The 22,477-nt window shown below is 41.4% G+C and overlaps 1 protein-coding gene across 4 annotated transcripts in view; it reads left to right on the top strand.

Annotated features, from left to right (window-relative positions):
- The window catches only part of Fam193a (family with sequence similarity 193 member A), a 127,199-nt gene that overhangs the window by 78,030 nt on the left and 26,692 nt on the right, over positions 1 to 22,477 (top strand). For all 4 annotated transcript variants that reach the window (XM_036200791.1, XM_036200794.1, XM_036200793.1 and 1 more), the window contains 7 exons: positions 2,967 to 3,114; positions 6,623 to 6,700; positions 7,508 to 7,623; positions 7,738 to 7,980; positions 10,803 to 10,956; positions 11,069 to 11,245; positions 13,932 to 14,183. In XM_036200791.1, coding sequence (XP_036056684.1) covers positions 2,967 to 3,114; positions 6,623 to 6,700; positions 7,508 to 7,623; positions 7,738 to 7,980; positions 10,803 to 10,956; positions 11,069 to 11,245; positions 13,932 to 14,183 — 1,168 coding nt within the window. The remainder of the gene's footprint in view (positions 1 to 2,966; positions 3,115 to 6,622; positions 6,701 to 7,507; positions 7,624 to 7,737; positions 7,981 to 10,802; positions 10,957 to 11,068; positions 11,246 to 13,931; positions 14,184 to 22,477) is intronic.

Genomic DNA, 22,477 nt, shown 5'->3' on the forward strand with positions numbered 1-22,477 from the left:
AGAGATCTTATCTCAAGACAGAAAGGCAGAAGTGACAGACCAAGACAGTAGGTGTTCTGCTCTGCCTGCCTTATGCGCGCACACGCACGCATGCACTGCACGCACATACAGAATAAGTAAACAGTCTGCTTTAAGGTCATCCTTATTTATAGAAACTTAGTATCTTTGTTAGCTTTCTAATAGAGTGATAGAATGCTACAGGTATCAGCTTCTAAGAAGGAAAGGTTTGTTGTGGCTCACCATTTTAGAAGATTCCTTCTGTCACAGAAGGTATTTGGCAAAGCAAAGCTGCTCACCTGTGCTAACTGCCAAGCAGAGAAAGGATTCAGGAATAAAGTACATCAAGTTTCCACCAGTTTCTGATATGTAGCCCAGTAAACTCTGAACCCATCTGTGGATTAGTCTATTGGTGAAGTCAGAGCCCACATGATCTAGCCACCCCCCAAAACCCTATCTCTGAACACTGCCGCCCTGGGAACTAAGTCTTCAACACGGGAACCTTTGGGAGACATTTCAGATCCAAACCATAACAACTAAAAACAAAACATAAGAAAGCTACTTGTTTTATTGGCCACTTTATTGGGATTATTTACATACTGTGTAATTCATCCACTTAAAATTACATTCGGTGCCATTTGACTTAAATTATAAATTTTCTGATAAATATATTTTACCATTTTAAGTTATGATTCAATAACATTAATTATATTCACAGTAGTTACAGTTAACTGTATATTTACAAAATGTTTTCATGTCCTCAGACAAGTTCTCTTTTCCCTTCATCCTTTGAGAATAATTTCTCTGAGTTCCGCTGCTGTCTTGCCCCATTTTCCCAGCAGTTAAAGAATCTGTCCTACAGGGATGCTGTGGGAATGCTCTAGTCACCTCATTTCATCACCAATGCTGTCTGCAGGGTCCCTGTTGGTTCTGCTCTCCTTAACTCAGATAGTCTGTATTTGTCACTTGGAACAGGTAGAAATGGAGGAAAAACATTTGGGAAAAAGGCAGGATGGAAGTTTTTGGTATCTTTTTACTTTTCTGTTGCTGTGATAAAACACTATAAGGCAACTTAGAGAAGGAAGAGTTTATTTGGGTTCCAGAGACATAAGAGTCCATAATGGTGGGAAAGCACCGCAGCAGAAACAGGAAGCTGAGAGCTTACATCTCAACTGTGATCATAAAGCCAAGAGAGCAAACTGGAATTTTAATCTCAAAGCTGGTCAGTCCCCAGTGACATCCTTCCTCTCGTAAAGATGCACTGCCTAAACCTCCCTAAATAGCACCACCAACCAGAGACCGAATGTTCAGATGCCCCAGATTATGGGGACAGTTCTCATTTAAACCATCACATGTGTGAATTGGGATTTGTTTGTTTGTTTGTTTGTTTGTTTTTTTCAGACAGGGTTTTTGTGTGTAATCCTGGCTATGCAGGAAATCACTCTATAGACCAAGCTAGCCTGGAGCTCAGAGATCCACCTCATTTGCCTCTGCTTCCTGAGTGCTGGGATTAAAGGTGTGCACCACCACCCAGCTTGAGAATTGTTTTTTTTGTTTGTTTTGTTTTGTTTTGTTTTTTGTTGTTTTTGTTTTTGGTTTTTCAAGACAGGGTTTCTCTGTAGCTTTGGAGGCTGTCTTGGAACTCGCTTTGTAGACCAGGCTGGCCTCAAACTCACAGAGATCCACCTGCCTCTGCCCCCCGAATGCTGGGATTGCAGGTGTGCGCTACCACCGCCCGACAGGAATTGGGTTTTTTATTCAAGACTAGAATGAGTTCAGTGAAGGACAAGGCTGGCAGCAATAGGAACCAGGAGAAAACCTATTTGAGGGCTGCAGCATACAGCTGTTCTTGGGACCTACAGTGGTTCCAGGCATTGGTGCAAAGCCTAGATGGACACCTGTGCAGGTGGCCTTGCAACCAGTGTTTTTACAGTGTTTACAAATGTGAGCCACCTTGACAAAGAAAGTGAAAGGAAAAGATTTTGGCAACGACTTCTGTTCATTTCTACCTGTGAAAAAATGGTTTATTAAAAATGACTTTGTTAGGCTGGGCAGTGGTGGCTCCTGCCTTTAATCCTAGCACTTGGGAAGCAGAAGCAGGTGGATCTCTGTGAGTTCGAGGCCAGATCGACAGAGTGAGTTCCAGGACAGCTACCTCTGTTATATAGAGAAACCTTGTCTCAGGGGAAAAAAAGACTTTGTTATTTTTTTCCATTATTAAATTCCTTGTGCACGCGTTCTCACTGGAGGGGAGGGGCCCCCGCAGGGGAGATGGCTCAGTGGTTAAGAGCCCTGACTGCTCTTCATGGGACCTGGATCAATCCAGCAACTACAGCAGGTCTCACAACTATCTGTAACTCCAGTTCCAGGAGACCCCACACCCACACAGAGATACATGCAGGCAAAATACCAATGCACATAAAATAAAAATAAATAAATTTACAAAAAATCTCCACTAGGTTATTACAGATAAAGTCATGAAGTGGTAGACACTATAAACAGCTTTATGTTTTTTATGCATATTTTTCTTATGTTAATGCACAACATATTTTTATTAAACAATCTTCAGTCATACTTTCCTTGACATGAATGTATTTCCACTTCAGAACTTATGCATATATATAATTATAACATTTGTGTGTTTTGTATTTCTCATTAAACATTTTGTTTTCTCTGGATCAGTGTATGTTAATAAGAAATGTGTATACGGCTCCATATGTTGTAGCCTTAGTGTTTAGAATTCTTGTTAGTTTTTTTTTTTTTACCAGGTACTATCATTTCTTTGAGCATCTCCTTTATATGTGGTTCTGTTCAGAGTGCTTTGTGTATATAATCTTTTAAGCCCAGATAGCAGCCTTGCTGTGTGGTATGTTTTGTAAAAGTTAGACAGTAGTAACAGGCAACAAGATTATTCTGTCTGGCCCAGAGCTTTTGGGCTCTTCCTTTGTGATAGGTCTTCTCCCTCCTAGGCTAGGCACCACCACACATGACACTTGCAATGAAGACACGTACAGCACCTTGCTGCAGAGGTACCAGCGTTCTGAGGAAGAATTGCGCAAAGTTGCTGAGGAGTGGCTGGAGTGTCAGAAGAGGATCGATGCCTATGTGGATGAGCAGGTAAATGTTGTCCCCAAGGCACACCCTGCACTCTGAGGCCTCTGTGCCAAGTAGCTAGCTATAGACTGAGTTGCAGAGCTCCCAGTAGAGGCCTTTGGTGTACCCTGGTAGAAACCTTGCAATATCACAGACCTCTGACCTGTCTATTATTGTGTGACAGCAGCAATTAGGTCCTCAGCAAGGTTGTACCTACTGTCTCTGTGTTCTGATGGAGGACCCTGGGAAGTTACCAGGCTTTTGAGGTCCAGCAGCCATTTATCAGTCATGGTGTTGTTGAGAGCCCGTTCTTTCTTTCTTCAGAACTGTCTTCACAGTGAACAGACATAAGGGTAGAGGATAGCAGGACAAGTAGGATATGCCTGCTGGAGATGGGCTGGAAGGTGGTCTGCCAGGTGACCACTCTATCTCAGAGGAGACACCAGGCATGTTGTTAAGATGGTATTTCTGCCTTTCACCCTGGCCCCCTGCCTTTCTAGAGCTTCTGGTGAAGCCGAACAACAACAACAACAAAACTTTAGTTTTTAAAGGTTGTGTTTTAAAGGTGCTAATATAAGGAGTTAAAAAGGAGAAATGGCAGCCCAGTGTTGGTGCATGCACGGCAGTTTGTAAACAGTTATGAGTACCTGTTTTGGGTTGAGATATAAGCTGGTCCCACATGGATGCCAGGATCATTGTGCCATTTAGATACTGGCTGAGCCCTTACTCCCCTTCCTGTTTGCTGCTGAGTGGTTGGGAAGGGGATTTCTTGTTCAGAATTTGAGAAAAGCCTCCCTGTTTACTATGGCCCCCATGGTGTCAGTGGATTAGTCCCACTTTGTCACTGTATGGAGTTCACTGCTGCTGAGCTTGTCATGGAGCCAGCAGCCCTGAGAGCCCTGTGATTCTGCTGTGATGTGTCCTTGGCCTCTGCACAGTCATTGCCTGTGTAATGCCTTCCCTGCTGTTTGAGACTGCTGGCCCTGCTGGGTAAGCAGTTGTTGCTCTCTATTTTCTTTAGAGTGGGTGTAGCCCTAAATTATCTTTTTGTTTGGTCATATAGTCAGATTTACTTTCCAGCTGTGCCAGGAACAAGGCTGTTTTTGAGGTGAATAATAGATTACAGTTTGGGGTACTGACTATAGCTGGTTATTTAACTGCGGGGTCTGCCTATGGATTGGGGGAGGGAAGAATGTGAGAATAGCCAGGCTGATAGGCATAGAATGGGTGGGGCCTCAGCTGCAGCTGTCCCCCTACAGCCTCAAGAATCAGGTCCTGGTCCTACAGGTAGCTGGTCCTACAGGTAGCTGGCTGCCCAGTTTCATAGAGGCAACCATAGAAAAAGGAGCAGCAACTGCACTTCCTCTGAGCCCTGCTGTTCTGGCGACAGAGAGATCTGGGTCCAGGAGTGGGAGGGGCCAGAGTGGAAGCTATCTTCTCCCTGAGAATTCTCCTCCTAGGATCCTGTAGAGTACCCTGAGAGTTCACTCTAGCGTCAGCTTCTTACCGTGATGATGAAGAATCACATAAATGATATTTAGTTTTACATGAGCTTTTCTATTTTATACAAAATCATAGTGTTTTGTTTTTTTTTTAAATAAGTGGTTTTAAAAAAGCAGACTACAGTGCACTGTGTACAATGTAAACTCTGTAGAGAACGTTCATGGCATCAGAACATGACTTTATTGAGGTTATCAAAGTCAGGGAGAAACAGTGAGGGTTTGGGTCATAGGTACTCTGAAACAGCGAAGCAAAAAGACTGCTCGGTTTCTCATCACTATGAGAGAATACAACAAGTTTGTCATTTGTTACAGGTCTTACTCTATAGTTCATGCTGGCCTTAAACTTGTGATCCTCTTGCCTCTGCCTCCTGAGTACTAGTTAACAGCCCTGTGCCCACCACACCTGGCTTGAATCACCATCTTAAGAGGAACATCCCTTGACTTTTGCTGTGTTTTATGGTGGCACAGCACATAGCTGGAGATCATGATAGAGAAGGTCCTTAGGGCTCCAGGAAGCAGAGAGGAAGGCTCTGGGGTCCTAATATGCACTTCCAGGTTATGCCCCCAGTGACCTGACTTCCACTTGGAGCTATTTCCAAAATGGTTCCTTCACCTTCCATTGCTACTATGTGCTAAGGAACAAGCCTTCAGCACGTGACCCTTGTGTGGCTAGTCAAGAACCAGACTATAGGTGGCTGGAGAGATGGCTCAGCAGTTGACAGCACTGGCTGCTTTTTCAAAGGACCCAAGTTTTTTGATTTCCAGTACCCACATGGCAGCCTACAGGCATCTGTAACTCTAGTTCCATGTGGCATACAGCCATACGTGCTGGCAAAACACTCATATACATAAAATAATTATTAAAAAAGAAAAAGAACCAAACTGAAGCACCAAACACCAGCCTGTGCCTGGCTAACTCTTGTCATCATAGTGAATGATACATAGAAGGGGATGAGGAGCTAGAGAGGCACAAAGTGCCAATGCATTGAAAGCAGATATAGCAGAGCTTGTCCCCAGGGAAGAATCATTGAAGTCAGCTAAGGTTACAAACCACAAAAGGGCTTCAAACTCACAGGTAGGTGTCTCAGCATACAATATAATGTCACAGGAAAGACATGCTGCAGCCATCCTGGTGTGCTGATGCTAAGACCACATAGGATGACTCCTGCTTCCTGTAAAGGGCCACCATTATACTAATCTGGATTTGCTATTGGATACAACAGTAGGGGGAATCCAGTGTGATGTAGGCACTCTATACTTCAGCTAAAATTATGCAGCACCTAGAACTTTCTTTAGCAGGAATAGTAAACTTGCTATGGAGACAGCTGACAACAGTGCCCATACAATAGCAGCTAGTGTCTGCTTTGGGCCCCACAGTCCTGCTGGCAGTCTTAGCATTGATGAGAAGCTGCTGCTTATCTCTGCTCTTGAGAGAAGGGTACGAGCTGGGCTTAGTTCTTGGAATGGAGACTATGTCTAAGTGGGTTGGCAGTGATTTGAGGTTTCCTTGGTTAGTCTGTTTTACTTTCTTCTGATTCTCAAGTTGAATTGTTTTATACTTCATTTTTAAATTAATTTATTTTATGTTGTTGCTTTGTTGGAATTGCACATAGATGAAGGGTAATAATAAGGATAGTGTTCTCAGGACTAGGAAAGTCATGTATATGGGTGGAGCATACCAGCTCTAGGAGTCCCCAACCAGGCTTGTGGCCTGTAAAGTGCTGGAGAACAAGCACTTACTTCCCTCTGCACAGGAAATGTATCCTGCTCTCTGAGGTGAGCAGCTTCTGAGGTTCTGGTTTTCATGTGAGAAAAGTACTTGTGATAGTATTATGAGTGTCAAGCAAGAGGCTGAAATAGGTGGTGGCTCATCCTTTTGTATTGTACTTCTGTTCTTGTCTATATATTTTTAATAATATCTTTATTTTAAAATAAAAGAATCTTCCTTGAGAGTGTTCTGTCTAGTTGTTACTAAGGGTTTTTGTGTGTGTGTGTGTGTGTGTGTGTGTATTTTTATATCTCCTTTCTAGATGACAATGAAAACCAAACAGCGCATGTTAACAGAAGACTGGGAGATTTTTAAGCAAAGGAGATTAATTGAAGAACAGGTAAGGTTGACAGGAGAGACCTGTAAATTATGGCACAGAAAAGTGCATCTTGATACCTAAGCATGTTCTATGTTAACAGGATACTAATGAAGACCATTGACAGCTTCTTCCAGTGTTAAAAGTCATCATATACAGTGATTTTAACATTCAGATAAACTGACTACATTTACCTGTTTCTTGGTCTTCCTTATACTTGCTTGAAAAGAATAATCTTGGTGGGAAATGTAAGAAATGATAAAAGGACCCATACTCCCTAAACTCTCCCTTTCCCTTTACACCAGCTAGCCAGTTGCATCAGATCAAAGTTGAGCTCCACCAATGGGATGAGACAGAGGCCCATTTGCCTGAGTGTGCTGATAGGCCTAGTTAAGTTCTGGCACACCCTTCCCCTTTGAAATCCAGATTCCTAAGTTTCGAGGCTACTTCCTAGGCAGCTTTCAGGTCCAGTCTTCTCCTCCACATACCACTCTCAATTCCTGGTGTCTGAGCACCCAGAGCACACTGAGTAAACTTGGTGTCTGCAGCAGGTCTACCTTTTGGTTATCTGCAAAAAATGCACATGGGATGTGTCTGTTGGAGACCAGAACATTAAGGGGGTTTCTGATGCTTTGCTTTTCATTTGACTGACTCTGCCTGCATGTTCCAGGGCTACTGCCCTGTGGGTTTTTGTTGTTGTTTGGTTTGGTCTGTTTGCAAAAGGTGGGCCTCTTGGATTGTAAATGCGCATGATTATTGTAGTAGTTGAAATGTAGTCCATGAAATGGGGGAAGTGTCTTGCAAATTTAAGCCATTGTTTATTTCCTCTAGTTAACTAATAAGAAAGTGGTTACTGGCGAGAACAACTTCACAGATACCAGGAGGCACATGTTGTCATCGTCTAGGTTGAGCATGCCCGACTGCCCTAACTGCAACTACAGGCGAAGGTGAGCTAGGCTGTCTGGGTGCTATTGGCCTTCAGCCCAAACTGAAACAAGCAGAGGTTTGAACCCAACCTTCAGAGTTGGCTTTCTTGGTAACTGTCCTTAATTCCCGATCAGATGTGCTTGTGATGACTGCAGCCTCTCACACATCCTTACTTGTGGTATCATGGAGCCCCCCGTCACTGATGACATCCACATTCACCAGCTACCACTCCACGTGGATTCTGCTCCCGACTATCTCTCTGAGATGCGCCCACCTAGTGTGTCATCAGCAAGCTCAGGGTCAGGCTCCAGCTCTCCCATCACAATTCAGCAACATCCCAGACTCATCCTCACAGACAATGGCTCTGCACCAACTTTGTAAGTTGTGACTTTATAATAGAGTTTCAGAAATTTATCCGTTTAATGAGAAATACAGACATCAGTCTACAGAAATATCACCATTACAGTGCTTTTTATAAAAAAGAAAAAAAAGGATCTTGCAGTGTGTTAAGCACCTGTTAAAACATGAAATCAGTAAACCCAAACTGATTCTATTTTATTACCTGAAAAAAATATGGTGAATTTTTAATTGCCAGTTGGTATGCAGGGAAATGTCTCGAAGTTCTGGTCTCATTTTCTCATTCTGCCTGAGGTGGACAGTAGCTGTTCATCCTCTTCATTGTCAGCCCAGTGTTCATGCTCGTTCCATGTCTTGCTAAGAACTCAGATCACTTTAGCAAGCAATTAAAAGTTTGTGTTTTCTGTATTCCTTCATTTTTAAGAAGTGCATTTCATATTAACAAAAGGCTGTAAACTCAGTTGTGACCCTGTCATTTGCAGAGGCCTCATAAGTTAGTTTGCACATGGATGTATATAGTTTCTTTGCCTTTTTATTTTTCTGTTTGGATGGTTGGTTGGTTGCTTGGTTGGTTTTTTGTGATAGGGTTTCTCTAAGTAATTCAAGCTGTCCTAGAACTCACTCTGTAGACCAGATTAGACTCAGACTCAGAGATCCACCTCCCTCTGCCTCTTGAGTATTGGGATTAAAGGCATGTGCCACCACACCATTTCTTTCCTTCTTGTTTTTTGTTTGTTTGTTTTTGAGACAGTTTTACTATGTAGCTCTGGATGTCCTGGAGCTCTCTGTGTAAACTAGGCTGGCTCCAAACTCACAGAGATCCACCTACCTCTGCCTCCTTGGTGCTGGAATTAAAGGGCATATGCTACCACACTGGGCTATATGTGTTTTTTTTTGTTTTTGTTTTTGTTGTTGTTGTTGTTGTTGTTTTAAGTGAAGTAAGTTGAACATGAAGCCATCACTAGCCCTGCCGCGAGGTGCTTATGTTGAGGAATATTTGACTATATCTGGCTGCACATGATCCTCAGATTCTTTGAACTGATAGAGATACACATCATACAGTTCATTTGGATTTGTCATAGTGGTGCTCATTTTTTTTTTTTATCCTTCAACGTTTTTCTTGTCTTCTAGGTCTCCATGAATGAATTTTTATGGTGCTAGGGGGATAGAACCCAAGGCTTCGTATATGCTAGATGAGCGCTGTACCACTCACTGAGTGTTATCCGAACCCCAAATACAAAATAATTCTAAAGGCCTGAGGTGAAGTTCCTGGTTGACTTTTCCTTGAACAAAGTTCTCAGACCTTAGGCATTTTGGGGATTTCTCCACTAATTATTAATACGGCTTCTGACTGAGGCATCTGGAAGTTTAACATGCAAGTGAATCTATTGAAAATTGAAGTTGGGGAATTGCAAATGTATCAGACTGTCTGACTTACTGTCATAATTGCCATCATCAGTTGTGGGCTCTGGCTTATGATCATTAATGGAACATCAGCTGCAGGAGCCTTTTGTCTGAACTGGAACCACCCACTGTTGACCTTGGCAGCTCATGTCTTCCAATACTCTAGGTCCCAACAACTTGTGACTAATGTCTTCTAAATATCAACCCCTGTGATGAAAATCTTTGTGACTCTTGGCTTGCATTGTCTTTTCTGGTGCTGTTTTCTAAACTGATGAAACAGCAACATCATTTCAGTCATTGCAGTGTAGTGCAGTCTGGGTCTTCCTGAGGTGGAGAAGCCTCCAGCTGTCATGTGTGTGCCAATGCTGAGTTGTTCACTTCATTTCAGAACCAGTTTTCCCATTTGTGTACCATGGCAGGAATGCTGTGTTGGCCAAGACACACACTCCCTTGGTGGTGGGGTGCTTTTATCTTCTGTTGGTGAGCTTCATTTATTGGTGCAGTGTATCAGGTTCCTCATTTTAAAAATAGAAAGGATTCTTGAGGCAGAGGCAGGTGGGGCTCTGAGTTCAACACCTGGTCTACGAAGTGAGTTCCAGGATAGCCAAGGTTATGTAGAATGACCCTGTCTCAGAAACAAAATAAACAAACAAACAAAAAGGAAAGTACAGTGTGCTTGGGAATCCTGAGCCTTTTTCTTAGAAGGCAGACCACTGGTCCTTAGGGTTTTCCCCTTTTGGAGATCATTGTGTGCTGAGATAGAGGACAGGTTGGTGCAAATTTGATCTAATACTGGGGTGGGCCTGTCTCTCATCCCTCAACCAGAGCTGCTCTTCTCATATGTTAGAAAGTTATATTTTAAAGTGACCTCCACATGCTAAATCCAGAAGATTTGCTGAAGTTCTGGTTTTGGGGTTTTTTTTTAGTGGACATGTCATTTCCTCATTGCATTGATGAAGTTGATTGTCATAACTGACTGAGCTTAACTAGCTTAATTAGCATGTTGTTACATAACTATGCTTGTGAGTTTTGGTCAGCTGGATATTTTCTAACAATTTGGTGACTGTAAAATCAAACACTAAAGACCTGAGGTTGCTCATTGTACCTTAACATTTTCATAAAAATGTCTACTTGGGGGTGGCACTTGTACTCCAGGTCTTTTAAGGTCAAATAAAAGTGTAATACTAATTCATCTTGGTCTCCTCAGCATTCTACTGTGGGACATGCTTTCCCATCCTTCTCTATGTCACAGATGTTACTCATCCAGGCTTTTCTTTGTGTTCAGGTGACTAAGAGGTCTTAAGTAGTGTGAGTGACACTGAACACTCTTCGTGAACAGACCCATGACCTTAGAGGAGATGTCGTGTTCAGTGGGGGGTGCTCCTCACTGTCCTCCCCAAACGAAGGGCCTCATGGTGACCGTCTCTGCTTGCCTCAGTTGTAGTGATGATGAAGACGTCGCACCACTGTCAGCTAAATTTGCTGACATTTATCCGTTGACTAACTACGATGATGCCAATGTGGTGGCCAACATGAATGGAATCCACAGCGAACTGAATGGTGGTGGGGAAAACATGGCCCTGAAAGATGAGGTATGGGTGTGGCTTTTCTATGAGGAGGTGTGGGTACATACAGGATGTGGTCTTTACACTTCATTTACATTACTGTTTTGAAAACTAAAGCAACAGAATGCTGCCTTTTAAGTCCCCTCAGGTAAGCAGCACCAGCCATAGTTCTTCTGAAGCTGATGATGAAGATGCTGATGGGGAGAGTAGTGGTGAGCCTCCGGGAGCTCCCAAAGATGAGACCCTAGGGAATGGTGACCCAAGGACAGAGGAGAGTAACGTGGACACTCCACCTCCATCCTACCCAACACAGCAGGTAGGGTCCTGTTTCATGTTTCCTGCTTTCCCAAAGGTCTCTTCCTTTGTATGTATTTTCTGTAAATAGAAGCAGTTTATGCCAATTCCAGCAATTCCTGAAGATTCGAACTGCAGAGAAAACAACATATTTATAAAATATACAACTTATATTTTAATCTTTTTTCCCTGTTGCTCAGATCTATAATTGTCATTGGTTCTGTAACACTCTGCTTGGAGAAATGGTTTTTGTTTTTCTTTCTTCATTCCTTCTCTTTTCTTTTGTGTGTTTTGTCTTGTCTGTAGAAACAGGTTCATTGTAAGTATGTGATTAAAATAATAAAAGTGATATCAAAGGGAATAAATTGGGAAATCTTGCCATCTTTTCCCGTGTCCCATTGCCTATGCACCTTCAGCCCCTAGGCCCAGTAGATGACTAGTTTCATTATGTACAAATGCAGACATCTACTCTTTCCTGTCTTCTAAGAAAGGCTACCTATCTACTTTGCCTTTCACTTAACATGTCTTTTAAGAATGTGCTTCTATATTCTTCATTTTTGTAACTTTAATTTTTTTGTTTTGTTTTGTTTTTCAAGACAGGGTTTCTCTGTAGCTTTGGAGCCTGTCCTGGACTAGTTCTGTAGACCAGGCTGGCCTCGAACTCACAGAGATCCACCTGCCTCTGCCTTCTGAGTGCTGGGATTACAGGCATGCGACACCACCGCCCGGCCATAACTTTAGTTTTTTAAGAGTTATTTTTATTATTGTATTATATTTATTTAATTTATTTATTTATTTTTGGTTTTTTGAGATAGGGTTTCTCTGTGTAGCTTTTGGAGCCTTTCCTGGAGCTCACTCTGTAGCCCAGGCTGGCCTTGAACTCATGAGATCCACCTGCCTCTGCCTCCCAAGTGCTGGGATTAAAGGCGTGCACCACCACCGCCCAGCTATTTTTATTATTTTTAATTACATGTATTTGTGTGGGCATGTGCACATGATGCTGGTGACCAGGAAAGCCAGCAGTGCCTGATCCCCATGGAGCTAGAGTTACAGGCAGTTGTGAACCACTGGTATGAGTGTTAAGAAATAAACTCAGGTCCTCTGTTAAGAGCAGTACATGAACTAATGAGTGATCTCCTCAGCCTCTGTTTTTTATGTCTGGGTTTTTTGTTTCTGTGACTATTGTTGTATTTTACCTTTGTTTCTGGTTTTTGTGTATTTAAGACAAGATACTATGTAACTAAGACTGGTCTTAAACTCCTGATCCTGTTACCTTTACCTCCCAAATGCCAGTATTACAGGTGTGTGACACCACACTTGGCTATAAATAATTTAGAATCTTGACTAAAGTCTGAGAAATCCACGGGTCTCACCCATGGTAGGCAAGCTCTCTACCATTGAGCTGTATCCCCATTTAGCCCTGTCCTTCCTTTTCCATCTTCTATAGTACTATGGATTGAAAGTAAGGCCTCAGGCCTCCTAGGTAAGCACTCTGTTCCTACTGACCTCACTATTGGCCAGCACTTGTGTTGTTTCTCCCTTTTGACCATTACAAACTGCTCATATATCCAACACCCTGTTTATAAGCAGATGTATCCATAGAATTGGTCTAGCAATGAATACTGGGCCCCCAAAAGAGTCACAACATAGTTTTGAAATTTTGCTGATATTAATACATGAGACATGGTAAACCCCGGTGGTTACCTTTTATTTACTTAAGGACTGTTTCTTTTCTGTCTTATTACTGTGTTGCAAGAGTTCTTTATGCACTGGGTGCAAGTTCTAGTTTGCACTCTTCTCTCACCTTTGTGGTGTCTTTATTTTGAGTTGTCTACCTGCACTTAATGTTGGAGACTGAGTTTAGAACTTCTCACACTTGCTAGTGCTCACCACACCTTTTATGGTATCGTTTATAAAAGCACAAGGGTATTTTTTGTTTTGTTTTGTTTTTGAAGATTTAGTTATTATTAAATATACAGTGTTCTGCCAGCATGTATACCTACGTAGCCAGAAGAGGGCACCAGATCTCGTTTCAGATGGTTGTGAGCCACAATGTGGGTGCTAGGAATTGAACCCAGGTTCTCTGGAAGAGCAGCCAGTGTTCTTAACCTCTAAGCCCTGGCAGGAAGTCCAGATTCCTCCTGTTCTTCCCTGAAGTTCTGGCTATCTTAAAGACTTCCCAGTATTTGGCTTTGGCTGAATTCTAGAGCCTGAAGTGTTATCTTTGTCATTTGTTTTCAGTTTCATATTTGCTTTGATAAAGAGATATCACTGGTCTCTTCATTCTGCTCCAGCTAACATCCAGTCTCCCCTTCATGGTGGGAGTTTTCGTTGTAGCTATTGGTGGAGCAGTAGGAGCCCAGCAGAGTCCTCCTACCCAGTGATCCTTTTGTCTTTGGTCCCAGTACCTCCTAACTTTATCCTTTTAATATCTTTATGGAGTTCCTTGTTCCTGCTCAGTTGGGTCCCTGATCAGTGGCTACTGCCTCTGCAAATACCCTTCTGGAAAATGAGGCTCAGCTCTCCCCTCTGCAGCCTTCCTTCTTTCTATTATCTCTGGCACTGTACCTTTCCCCGTGAGAGCTTTGGTTAGCCCAGGCTTAGTCCTGAATCTTAGTGTTTGCTCTGTAGTACCTGGCTGACTGCAGCTTAATTCATGCCATTCTTTATTGTATATTAAACAAGTACTTCTTTTTCTGTTGTTTTAGGCAGAACAAACTCCAAACACTTGTGAATGCCACGTTTGTAAACAAGAAGCTTCTGGGCTACCAGCATCAGCAATGACTGCTGGAGCCCTGCCTCCTGGCCATCAGTTCCTGAGCCCAGAGAAGCCAACACACCCTGCGCTGCACCTATACCCCCACATCCATGGACATGTACCCTTGCACACTGTTCCGCACCTGCCTCGACCGCTCATCCACCCTACCTTGTATACAGCACCCCCCTTCACACACAGTAAGGTAAGCCAGGGTAGGAAGTGAAGTCACTCATGACTTGAGTTCTGACAAGAGCATATACTTCAACAGACAGGAGGGGTATGGTGACCCATGTACAGAGAGCAGCATCTACTCCTGATTCGATGGGGCTGCAGACATTTTGCTTTGGCTGTAGTCTCTGAAGTCCTTGTAATGTTGAACCTTTACAGTGTGTAGGGAAATAAAAATCACGATTTAGTCACTAAAATTAGAGTTTTCAGATAATAGTGATAATAGGTTGAACTCAGTATACTTGACAAGAGTCCGTTTTTCTACTCATGGCCTGACTCTTGCCTTCACATAATAGATAAGGGCTGGAGAGATAGCTCAGAGGCTAAGAGCACTGACTGTTCTTCCAGAGGTCCTGAGTTCAATTCCCAGCAACCACATGGTGGCTCACAACCATCTATAATGAAATCTGGCACCCCCTTCTGTATACTAAATAAATAAACCTTAAAAAAAAAAAAAACATAATAGATAAATGAGTTGAAAATAGCTTGAATCCTCTCATGTTTTCTGGGCATCCTTAGCTTGAAAACTAGGTCCTTGTCAAATATGCAAGCCTAAAGAAAAGCCCAGTGTGCAACAAAGAGAAATCCTATTATCTGAGGCTGTGGAAATAGAGCTGTAGGGCAGAGAGGAGGTTCCTCAAAACCCAGCCTACAAAGAGAGCATGTAGGAAAAGCAGTGAAAGTCTAGAAAGAAAGTGTTTGGGTTTTTAATTTCTCCTCTAAGAATCCCATGTATATACCCAAAATCTTAGACTTTGAGGATAAATTTAGAGAAAGTGGCCTGAAATCTATGTAGACTAAGCTATCCTTGAGCATGCAGTGATCCTCCTGCCTCTACATCTCTGGTGCTAGGATTGCAAATGTGTGCCATCTCCAGCTAATTCACTCTTTAGGCTGCTTTGCCTCTTGAGCTGCTTTGCACTTGCCTTATTGACTCCCCATAATGCTGAGATTTTGTTACGTTAGTTATTATGTTAATTTTATGTTATGTGATAGTTCCAAGTTGGCACTAATCAAACAAAAATATAATTCTCCCCAACTATATTAGTTTATTTAGCACAGTGATTCTCAAGTGGGACAGAAAAGGAGGCCATGACATGGAAAGTGCTTGGTTTTCTGGGGTCACTCTATGATATGGTATGTGTGGCCAGTAAATGGGTTCCCTAGGTGTTTGCTGAGGAGAGCACAAGTGGTAGATTAATACCACACTTATAGAAGAATAAGGTTCAAGTTCATTTTTAGTAAGTACTCAGAAGCTGCCCAAACCCATGCTTGGGTTTTGTTAGACTTGGTATTACCCATTTTGATACATGGTATCTTTATTAGCAGATGTTTTCAACCCATTTTCAAGTATGTCATCAAAGCCAGACTATGTTTGTGGGGTTTGTGGATTATACCCTCTTTTCCTCTTGGTGTATAAGGTGCTGTTCACTTCCTATTTTTCTAAATAGAGTTTTTACCTAATTCTGAAAAAAAGATTAAAGAATCTCCATTGTATATTTTTTGTTTATTGAAAGTATTAATGAATTAGTTTTTTTTATCCTAATAAATTAATTGTTCCCCAAATCCATTAGGAGTACTTTCCTCAGCTGTTTACTGGTTTTCTTCCTTACTTTGGCTTTCCCTTTTCCCCCTTCCTCTGTGTGTGTGTGTGTGTGTGTGTGTGTGTGTGTGTGTGTGTGTATGAGTTGCTTGCATTTGTGTGTGTGTACCATATACATGCAGTACCCATTGAGACCAGAAGAAGGTGTCAGATCCCCTATGACTAGAGTTACAGATAATATATGAATGTTTTGCCTGCAAGTATGTCTGTGCCCCACCTGTGTGCCATGGAGGCCACAGAATCCTTTAGAGCTGGAGTTTATGGGTGTTTGTGAGCCTGGATGTATGGGTTCTGGGACTCAAACCCAGATCTTCTGGAAAAGCAGCCAGTGCACTTAACCACTGAGCCATCTCTCCAGCACACCTACCTTTTTAAAGATTTGTTTTTATTGTTTGTATGAATGCTTTGCCTGCATACATACCTGTGTGTGCCTAATGTCCATAGAGATTAGAAGAGGGCATTGAATCCCTTGAACTGAAGGTTATAGATGGTTATGAACCACTATGTGGGTGTTTAGAATGGAAGCAGGACCTGTGCCATCTCTCCAGCTGCTGACTCTGGCCTTTTTTTTTTTTTAAGGAAGTTAGAGGTCTCCTGTACAAAGATAAAAGAAGAAAAACATTTTTTTAAAGATTTATTTATTTATTATGTATACAGTATTCTGCCTGCATGTATGCCTGCAGGCCAGAAGAGGGCACCATATCTCATTACAGATGGTTGTGAGCCACCATGTGGTTGCTTGGAACTGAACTCAGAACCTTTGGAAGAGCAGCCAGTGCTCTTAACCTCTGAGCCATCTCTCCAGCCTGAAAAACATTTCTTTAGCACCATTTCTATATCTGATACCCATTCCTTTGACCCTGTTAAACTTAAGGCCATAGGTAAATGCAAAAGATTCATGTGCAGGAAGGCAGAAACAGAGGTCTAACCACACATAGTGATGGTCATATAGAAACTTTAAAAATTAGCCGGGCGGTGGTGGCGCACGCCTATAATCCCAGCTCTCAGGAGGCAGAGGCAGGTGGATCTCTGTGAGTTCGAGGCCAGCCTGGTCTACAGAGCTAGTCCAGGACAGGCTCCAAAGCTACAGAGAAACCCTGTCTCGCAAAACCAAAAAAAAAAAAAAAAAAATTTATAAATTAATCTGCATTTCAGCTACATTGCTTCTTGGTCGTGACTACACACTGATACATTTTATTTTATTTTTTTAATTTATTTTATTTTATGTGTGTTTTGGCTACATGTGTATCTGGTGCCTACAGAGACTAGAAGGGTAGTGCTGGATCCTCCAAAACTATAGTTACAGGCAGCTGGGAACTGCCATGTGGGTGCTGGGATTCAAACCAGGGTCCTCTGGAAGAGCGGCCAGTGCTCTTAACCACTTAGCCATGTCTCCAGTCCCACACTGATCCATTTTAAATAATCTGTTGAAGGCCTTTTTATTGTGGAAAATAAGATGCTGTTGATAGGCTTGTGGTTATAACTCAGTGGTAGCTCAGTATGGAGGGGGAATTATGTTCAGTTGATGAAATACTTCATGTATATCTGCTGTAAAAACATTGGTTTCTCTAAACAAGCTTGTATTTTCTCTTATCAGGCCTTTCAGAATTGGTTTGTATTATTTGTATTTAGGCAGACTTACTTGAATGTTCTGGCTATGACTGTTTAAATACTCAGTATATTAACAGCCCTGCAGAGTTAGTAGAAGGACCTTCTAGAAACAAGACAAGCTATTTTATAATGGCATACATAGGCTTGTCTTCAGGTCCCTTGGTCGTTTCTCAGAAGTGCTAAGTGTAGTGTCTCATTATACCCAAGAGTCAAAGGTACTGTGCATGGAGGACAGCCACACACACACTGAGGCTCTTGGGCCAGCCTGTGTCTCTGTCCTTGGCTGCCTTTTTTGGAATTTCTGCTGTTGTGGACTCACAATTGTTGCATATAAGATTTAATGTCATAGTTGTTATTTTTGTTTTAATTTACATTCTAGCCATTGTGGGTAGATATTTTGTACATAAAATGTTGAGGATGAATACTATGAAGATTTAATTTTCTTTAGATTAAAAAAATTATTGCTTTCTATACTAGTGATACATCTATATGTTAAGATAGATGTTACATAAAAGTTAGAAGAAATGACAAGAAAAATACTACAGTGAAATATTAGAGAAAATAAAATATAGAGCTCCTGCCTCACTGCACAAGGTCCTAGTTCAATTGCCAGCACCACAAGATAGATAGATAGATAGATAGATAGATAGATAGATAGATAGATAGATAGATAAAATTGCATTGTGGTCTAGAGGCACTGAACTATACCTTCCAGGCCTGGTTACTGCTCTTGAATTATTTTTTATTTATTTTTAATTTATTTATTTTTATTTTATATGCATTGGTGTTTCACCAGCATATATGTCTGTGTGAAGGTGTCAGATCCCCTGGAACTGGAGTTACAGGCAGTGGTGAGCTGCCATGTGGATGCTGGGAATTGCATCCTGCTTTTGAATTTAAAAGAGTGTATGTGGCTCAAAAGTGAATATTTGCTGGGTGTGGGTGGCTCACACCTTTAATCCCAGCAGAGGCAGGAGGACCTCTGTGAATTTGAGGCCAGCCTGGTCTACATAGTGAGCTTTAGGACAGCCAGGAATCTCAAAAAACCAAGAGTTGAATGTTCCCTGTGAGCTAGAGAAGATTGTGTGTTCTGCGTTGGGTAATCTGTAGAAGGCATTGTATGCGTTTGCTTCTGTTCCTATCATCCTCCTTCCTGATTTTCGGCCTGCTTGATTGTCCATTTTTAATAAAAGGGATTGGAGAGTCCTAACTATAATGGAAGGTTCTTTTCTCTTTGCAGTCTTCTCTATCTTTGATTCACATACTTGAAGACTTGGTTGTTAAAGGCTCGTGTATGACTTGGTTTTATTTTTGGTGCTTTTACTTGATCTGAAATCTATTCTTTTTGAGACTAGCACAGTGCCTCCACTTTTTTGTTTAATGTTTTTCTCCATCTCTTTTTCTTTCTGGTGGTAAAATATGCATAGCATAAAACCTACCCTCCTAACTACCTCTAAAGCTTCAGTCAATGGAATCAGATGCATTCCTAACATCATGCCATCTGTGGTTGTAACTCTTCATCTTGTAAAGTTGGAGCCTTTTTACCTATGAAGCATTAACTTCTTCCCTGCCTCTCCCCTTGGGAACCACCATTCTGCTTTCTGTTTCTATGGCTGACTACTCCCAAGTCCTTCATTAAATGAATGATGCAGTAATCCTGTTTTCCTGAGTGGCTCATTTCACTTAGTTTGATATCCTTAAGGTTCATCACATCATAATGTATTACAGAATTTCCTTCCTTGAGTGATAATTTCATTGTATGCATATACCATGCTTTTGTTTGTTTTTCCTTTTTGTATTGGGACAAATATTTCTGAGCATGCATGAACAAGTATTTCTTTAAGACTGTGTTTGATTCTTCTGAGAATATACTATAATTGTTGTATTGTATGATACCTATACTGCCATCTAGACTGTGCCACTTTGTAGGTTTACCTATCTATGGTGCACAAGAATTATTTTTCAGCATCCTTACCAATGCTTGTTTTATTTATTTTGAGAGTAGCCATCTGATAGCTGTGAGGTAGGGTGACACTTAACTTTGCATCTTCCTGCTGAGCAGGTTGTGTGGGGTTATATGCTCCTGGCCTTCTTCCTTTCTGTGCCATTGTCTTGCTTGTCTGTTTAGACCACCAATGCCATAGGCTAATGTCTCCAGCTTTATTTTCTTTCAAGATGGTTTGGATTATTGTCTTAGTCACTGTTAACATTGCCGTGAAGAGACACCATGGCCAAGGCAAGCATTTAATTGGGGGCTTGCTTACAGTTCCAGATAGTCCATTATCATCAAGCAGCGAGTATGGCAGCATGCGTGGCACTGGAGCAGATGCTTAGAGCCATTCCTCAGGCAGAGTCGAGAGAGACACTGTGCTTAGCATGAGCTTTTGAAACCTTGGAGCCCACCCCCAGTGACATTTTTTTCCTCCAAGAAGACCACAACCTAATCCATTTGAATAGTGCCTAGTGACTAAGCATTCAAATTTATGAGCCTATGGGAGCCATTCTTATTCAAATCACCACAATTATGGACTCTAAGATTCTATGTGATATTTAAGGTAATTTTTTTTCCACTTTGCAAAAAACATCATTGGTATTGTGACAGATTGCATTAAGTCTATAGAAGACACACGGAAATAGGACCTGTTGGCAGTAATCTTTACTCGTGTATCCTCTCACTTCTTTGGTCAATTCATAAATATCTATTCTTTTTATGCTATTTTCTGATTTATTATTTTTGGTACATAAAATTGAGTTGATTTTTTTTTTTTTCTTTCTTCGAGTCAGAGTTTCTCTGTGTAGCTTTGTGCCTTTCCTGGAACTCACTGTAGCCCAGGCGGGACTCGAAATCACAGAGATCCGCCTGCCTCTGCCTTCGGGGTGCTAGGATTAAAGGCGTGCCCCACCACCACCTGACTGATTTTTTTTTTTTTTTTTAAATGTTGACCTCCTATCTTTGGGTGGGGCTGAATTCATTTATTAGGTCTAACCATATTTGGTTTTATTTGCATCTGAAATTTTTAGGGTTTTGTATTGTATCATCTAAAAAACTCCTTTCTTTCTTTCCCCACCGAAGTACCCTGGCACTAGTCACTGATACTGTATGGAATAGTAATGTTAGAAATATACCTAGCACATACTTACACCCATCCCCCAACACATAATTTAAAATAATAGAAATGGGTGTCTTAGATAGGTATAGTTGAGTTTCTTATACCTTGTGCTTCTGTTTTTCATACCCTATTTTTCTCTTTTTATGGAATATAACATTGATAAGAATGATTTTGGGGGAATATTTAAAGGCTTGTACTTTATACTTTTAAATACTTTATGATATATCAGTGATACTTACATTCTAGTTGTCTTGCTGTTGCTCTGGACTTCACAGTGTGCCTTAACTAAGTTCCCATTGAGATTGCATTGGCAAGCCCTGCACATAGCCTAAGTGGCTTCCGAAAAATGCCGCCTCCTTTCTCTACCTTTCCCATATTTATTGGGTGCATTCTCTGACCATAAGTTGATCTCCCAGACAGTTGCCTTCATATGAAGATAGCAGTTATCTTTCATTTAGGAATATGAGAAAACATTTTATGTTGCATTTATACATGTAGACCCAGCCCTTTGACCTGTATAATTTCCTTTCTGTCTGAAGAAAGTCATTCAGTTTCAGGCAGGGCCAGTCTACCATAAGTGAGTTTCTTACACATTTGAAGAAGTTTTTTACTTCTTTACTTTTGAAGGATTAATTTACTGAGTGTACAGTTCTAAGTGTGTGGGTTTTTCTTTCGGTGATCTAAGTATACTTTATTGTTTCAATGTTTGCATGGTTTCTGAGATACCCAATTTATTTCTTTTCCTTCCAATTCAGATTAGGCATTGTGGGGATATGTAGTGTGGAAAATAGTTCATGCTAGGGGATTTTGTGGTGATGTTGGGTGTTTTTTCTGTAAGAGGTAGTGCTTATGCTTCCTATAGCCTCTAGTTCAAAGATCATTGCCTGTTTACCATCCCTGGGAGGTATTGAAACCCCCACATCTCCACCCCCTGAGAAGAAAGAAATGAGGAATATTTGTGTTAACTTTCTCATTGGCTGCAATTCCTATTGATCTGACTGTACAGTGGAAGTTTCTTCAGTTAATGGTCCCATATTGTGATGTCTGGGCATGCCATCCTTTAGTCTTGGTGTCTGGGCTGGTGTGGGTAGGGATCACCCACTCCTAAATGATTGTAGCTTTATGAAGGTGTACTTGTTTGCATTCTTGTCAGAGTTTTTACTTAAAACAAAGAATTTTCTTTTTTATGAGTTATTTTCTGTCATAAAGTGGAAAACAATTTAAAATTTCTGTTAATTGAAGCTTTGTGAATTTGTGTGAAGAGTCTGACTTCATTAGTTAATCACTGGTGTACTTACAAAGCAAAGCCCACAGTAGTCCACTTAGCAAACAGCTGCTTTTTTTCAGAAAGAACATTTATGCTGTTAAGCATAGCAGACATCATGTATAAAATCATTGGAAAAAAAAACAAACAACTTTTTTTGTTACCTGTCCCCTCACTTTTGCCTTCAGTCTTTTATACTTGGGCCTTTTCTTTAAGTAGGTGGGCTTCTGAAGAAATGTGTAAGTAAATTATGTAAGAGCATGGCCATTGGGCCCTTTACTCCCCTGAACTCAGCTGTGCTCAGCAATCATTTATTGAACACCCAGTATGTGCCAGGCCCTGTCCTGCATTTTAGAAACACCCTGGTCAATGTTTTCATTGAGAAGGCAAAAACATAATCAGAATAAAATAACAAATCCAGGGCTGGAGAAATAGCTCAGAGGTTAAGAACACTGGTTTGCTCTTCTAGAGGTCCTGAGTTCAATTCCCAGCAACCACATGGTGGCTCACAACCATCTATAATGAGATCTGGTGCCCTCTTCTGGTGTGCAGGCATACATGCAGACAGAACACTATACATAATAAATAAAACTTAAAAAAAAAAAAATCCTGTGGCAAGTCTGGTGACACTTGCCTAGTATGTACAAGGCCCTTGGTTCCATCCCTTGAGCCGCAACAGA

Source organism: Onychomys torridus, chromosome 10 (genome assembly GCF_903995425.1).
Source record: "Onychomys torridus chromosome 10, mOncTor1.1, whole genome shotgun sequence".
NCBI classification, from domain to species: Eukaryota; Metazoa; Chordata; class Mammalia; order Rodentia; family Cricetidae; genus Onychomys; species Onychomys torridus.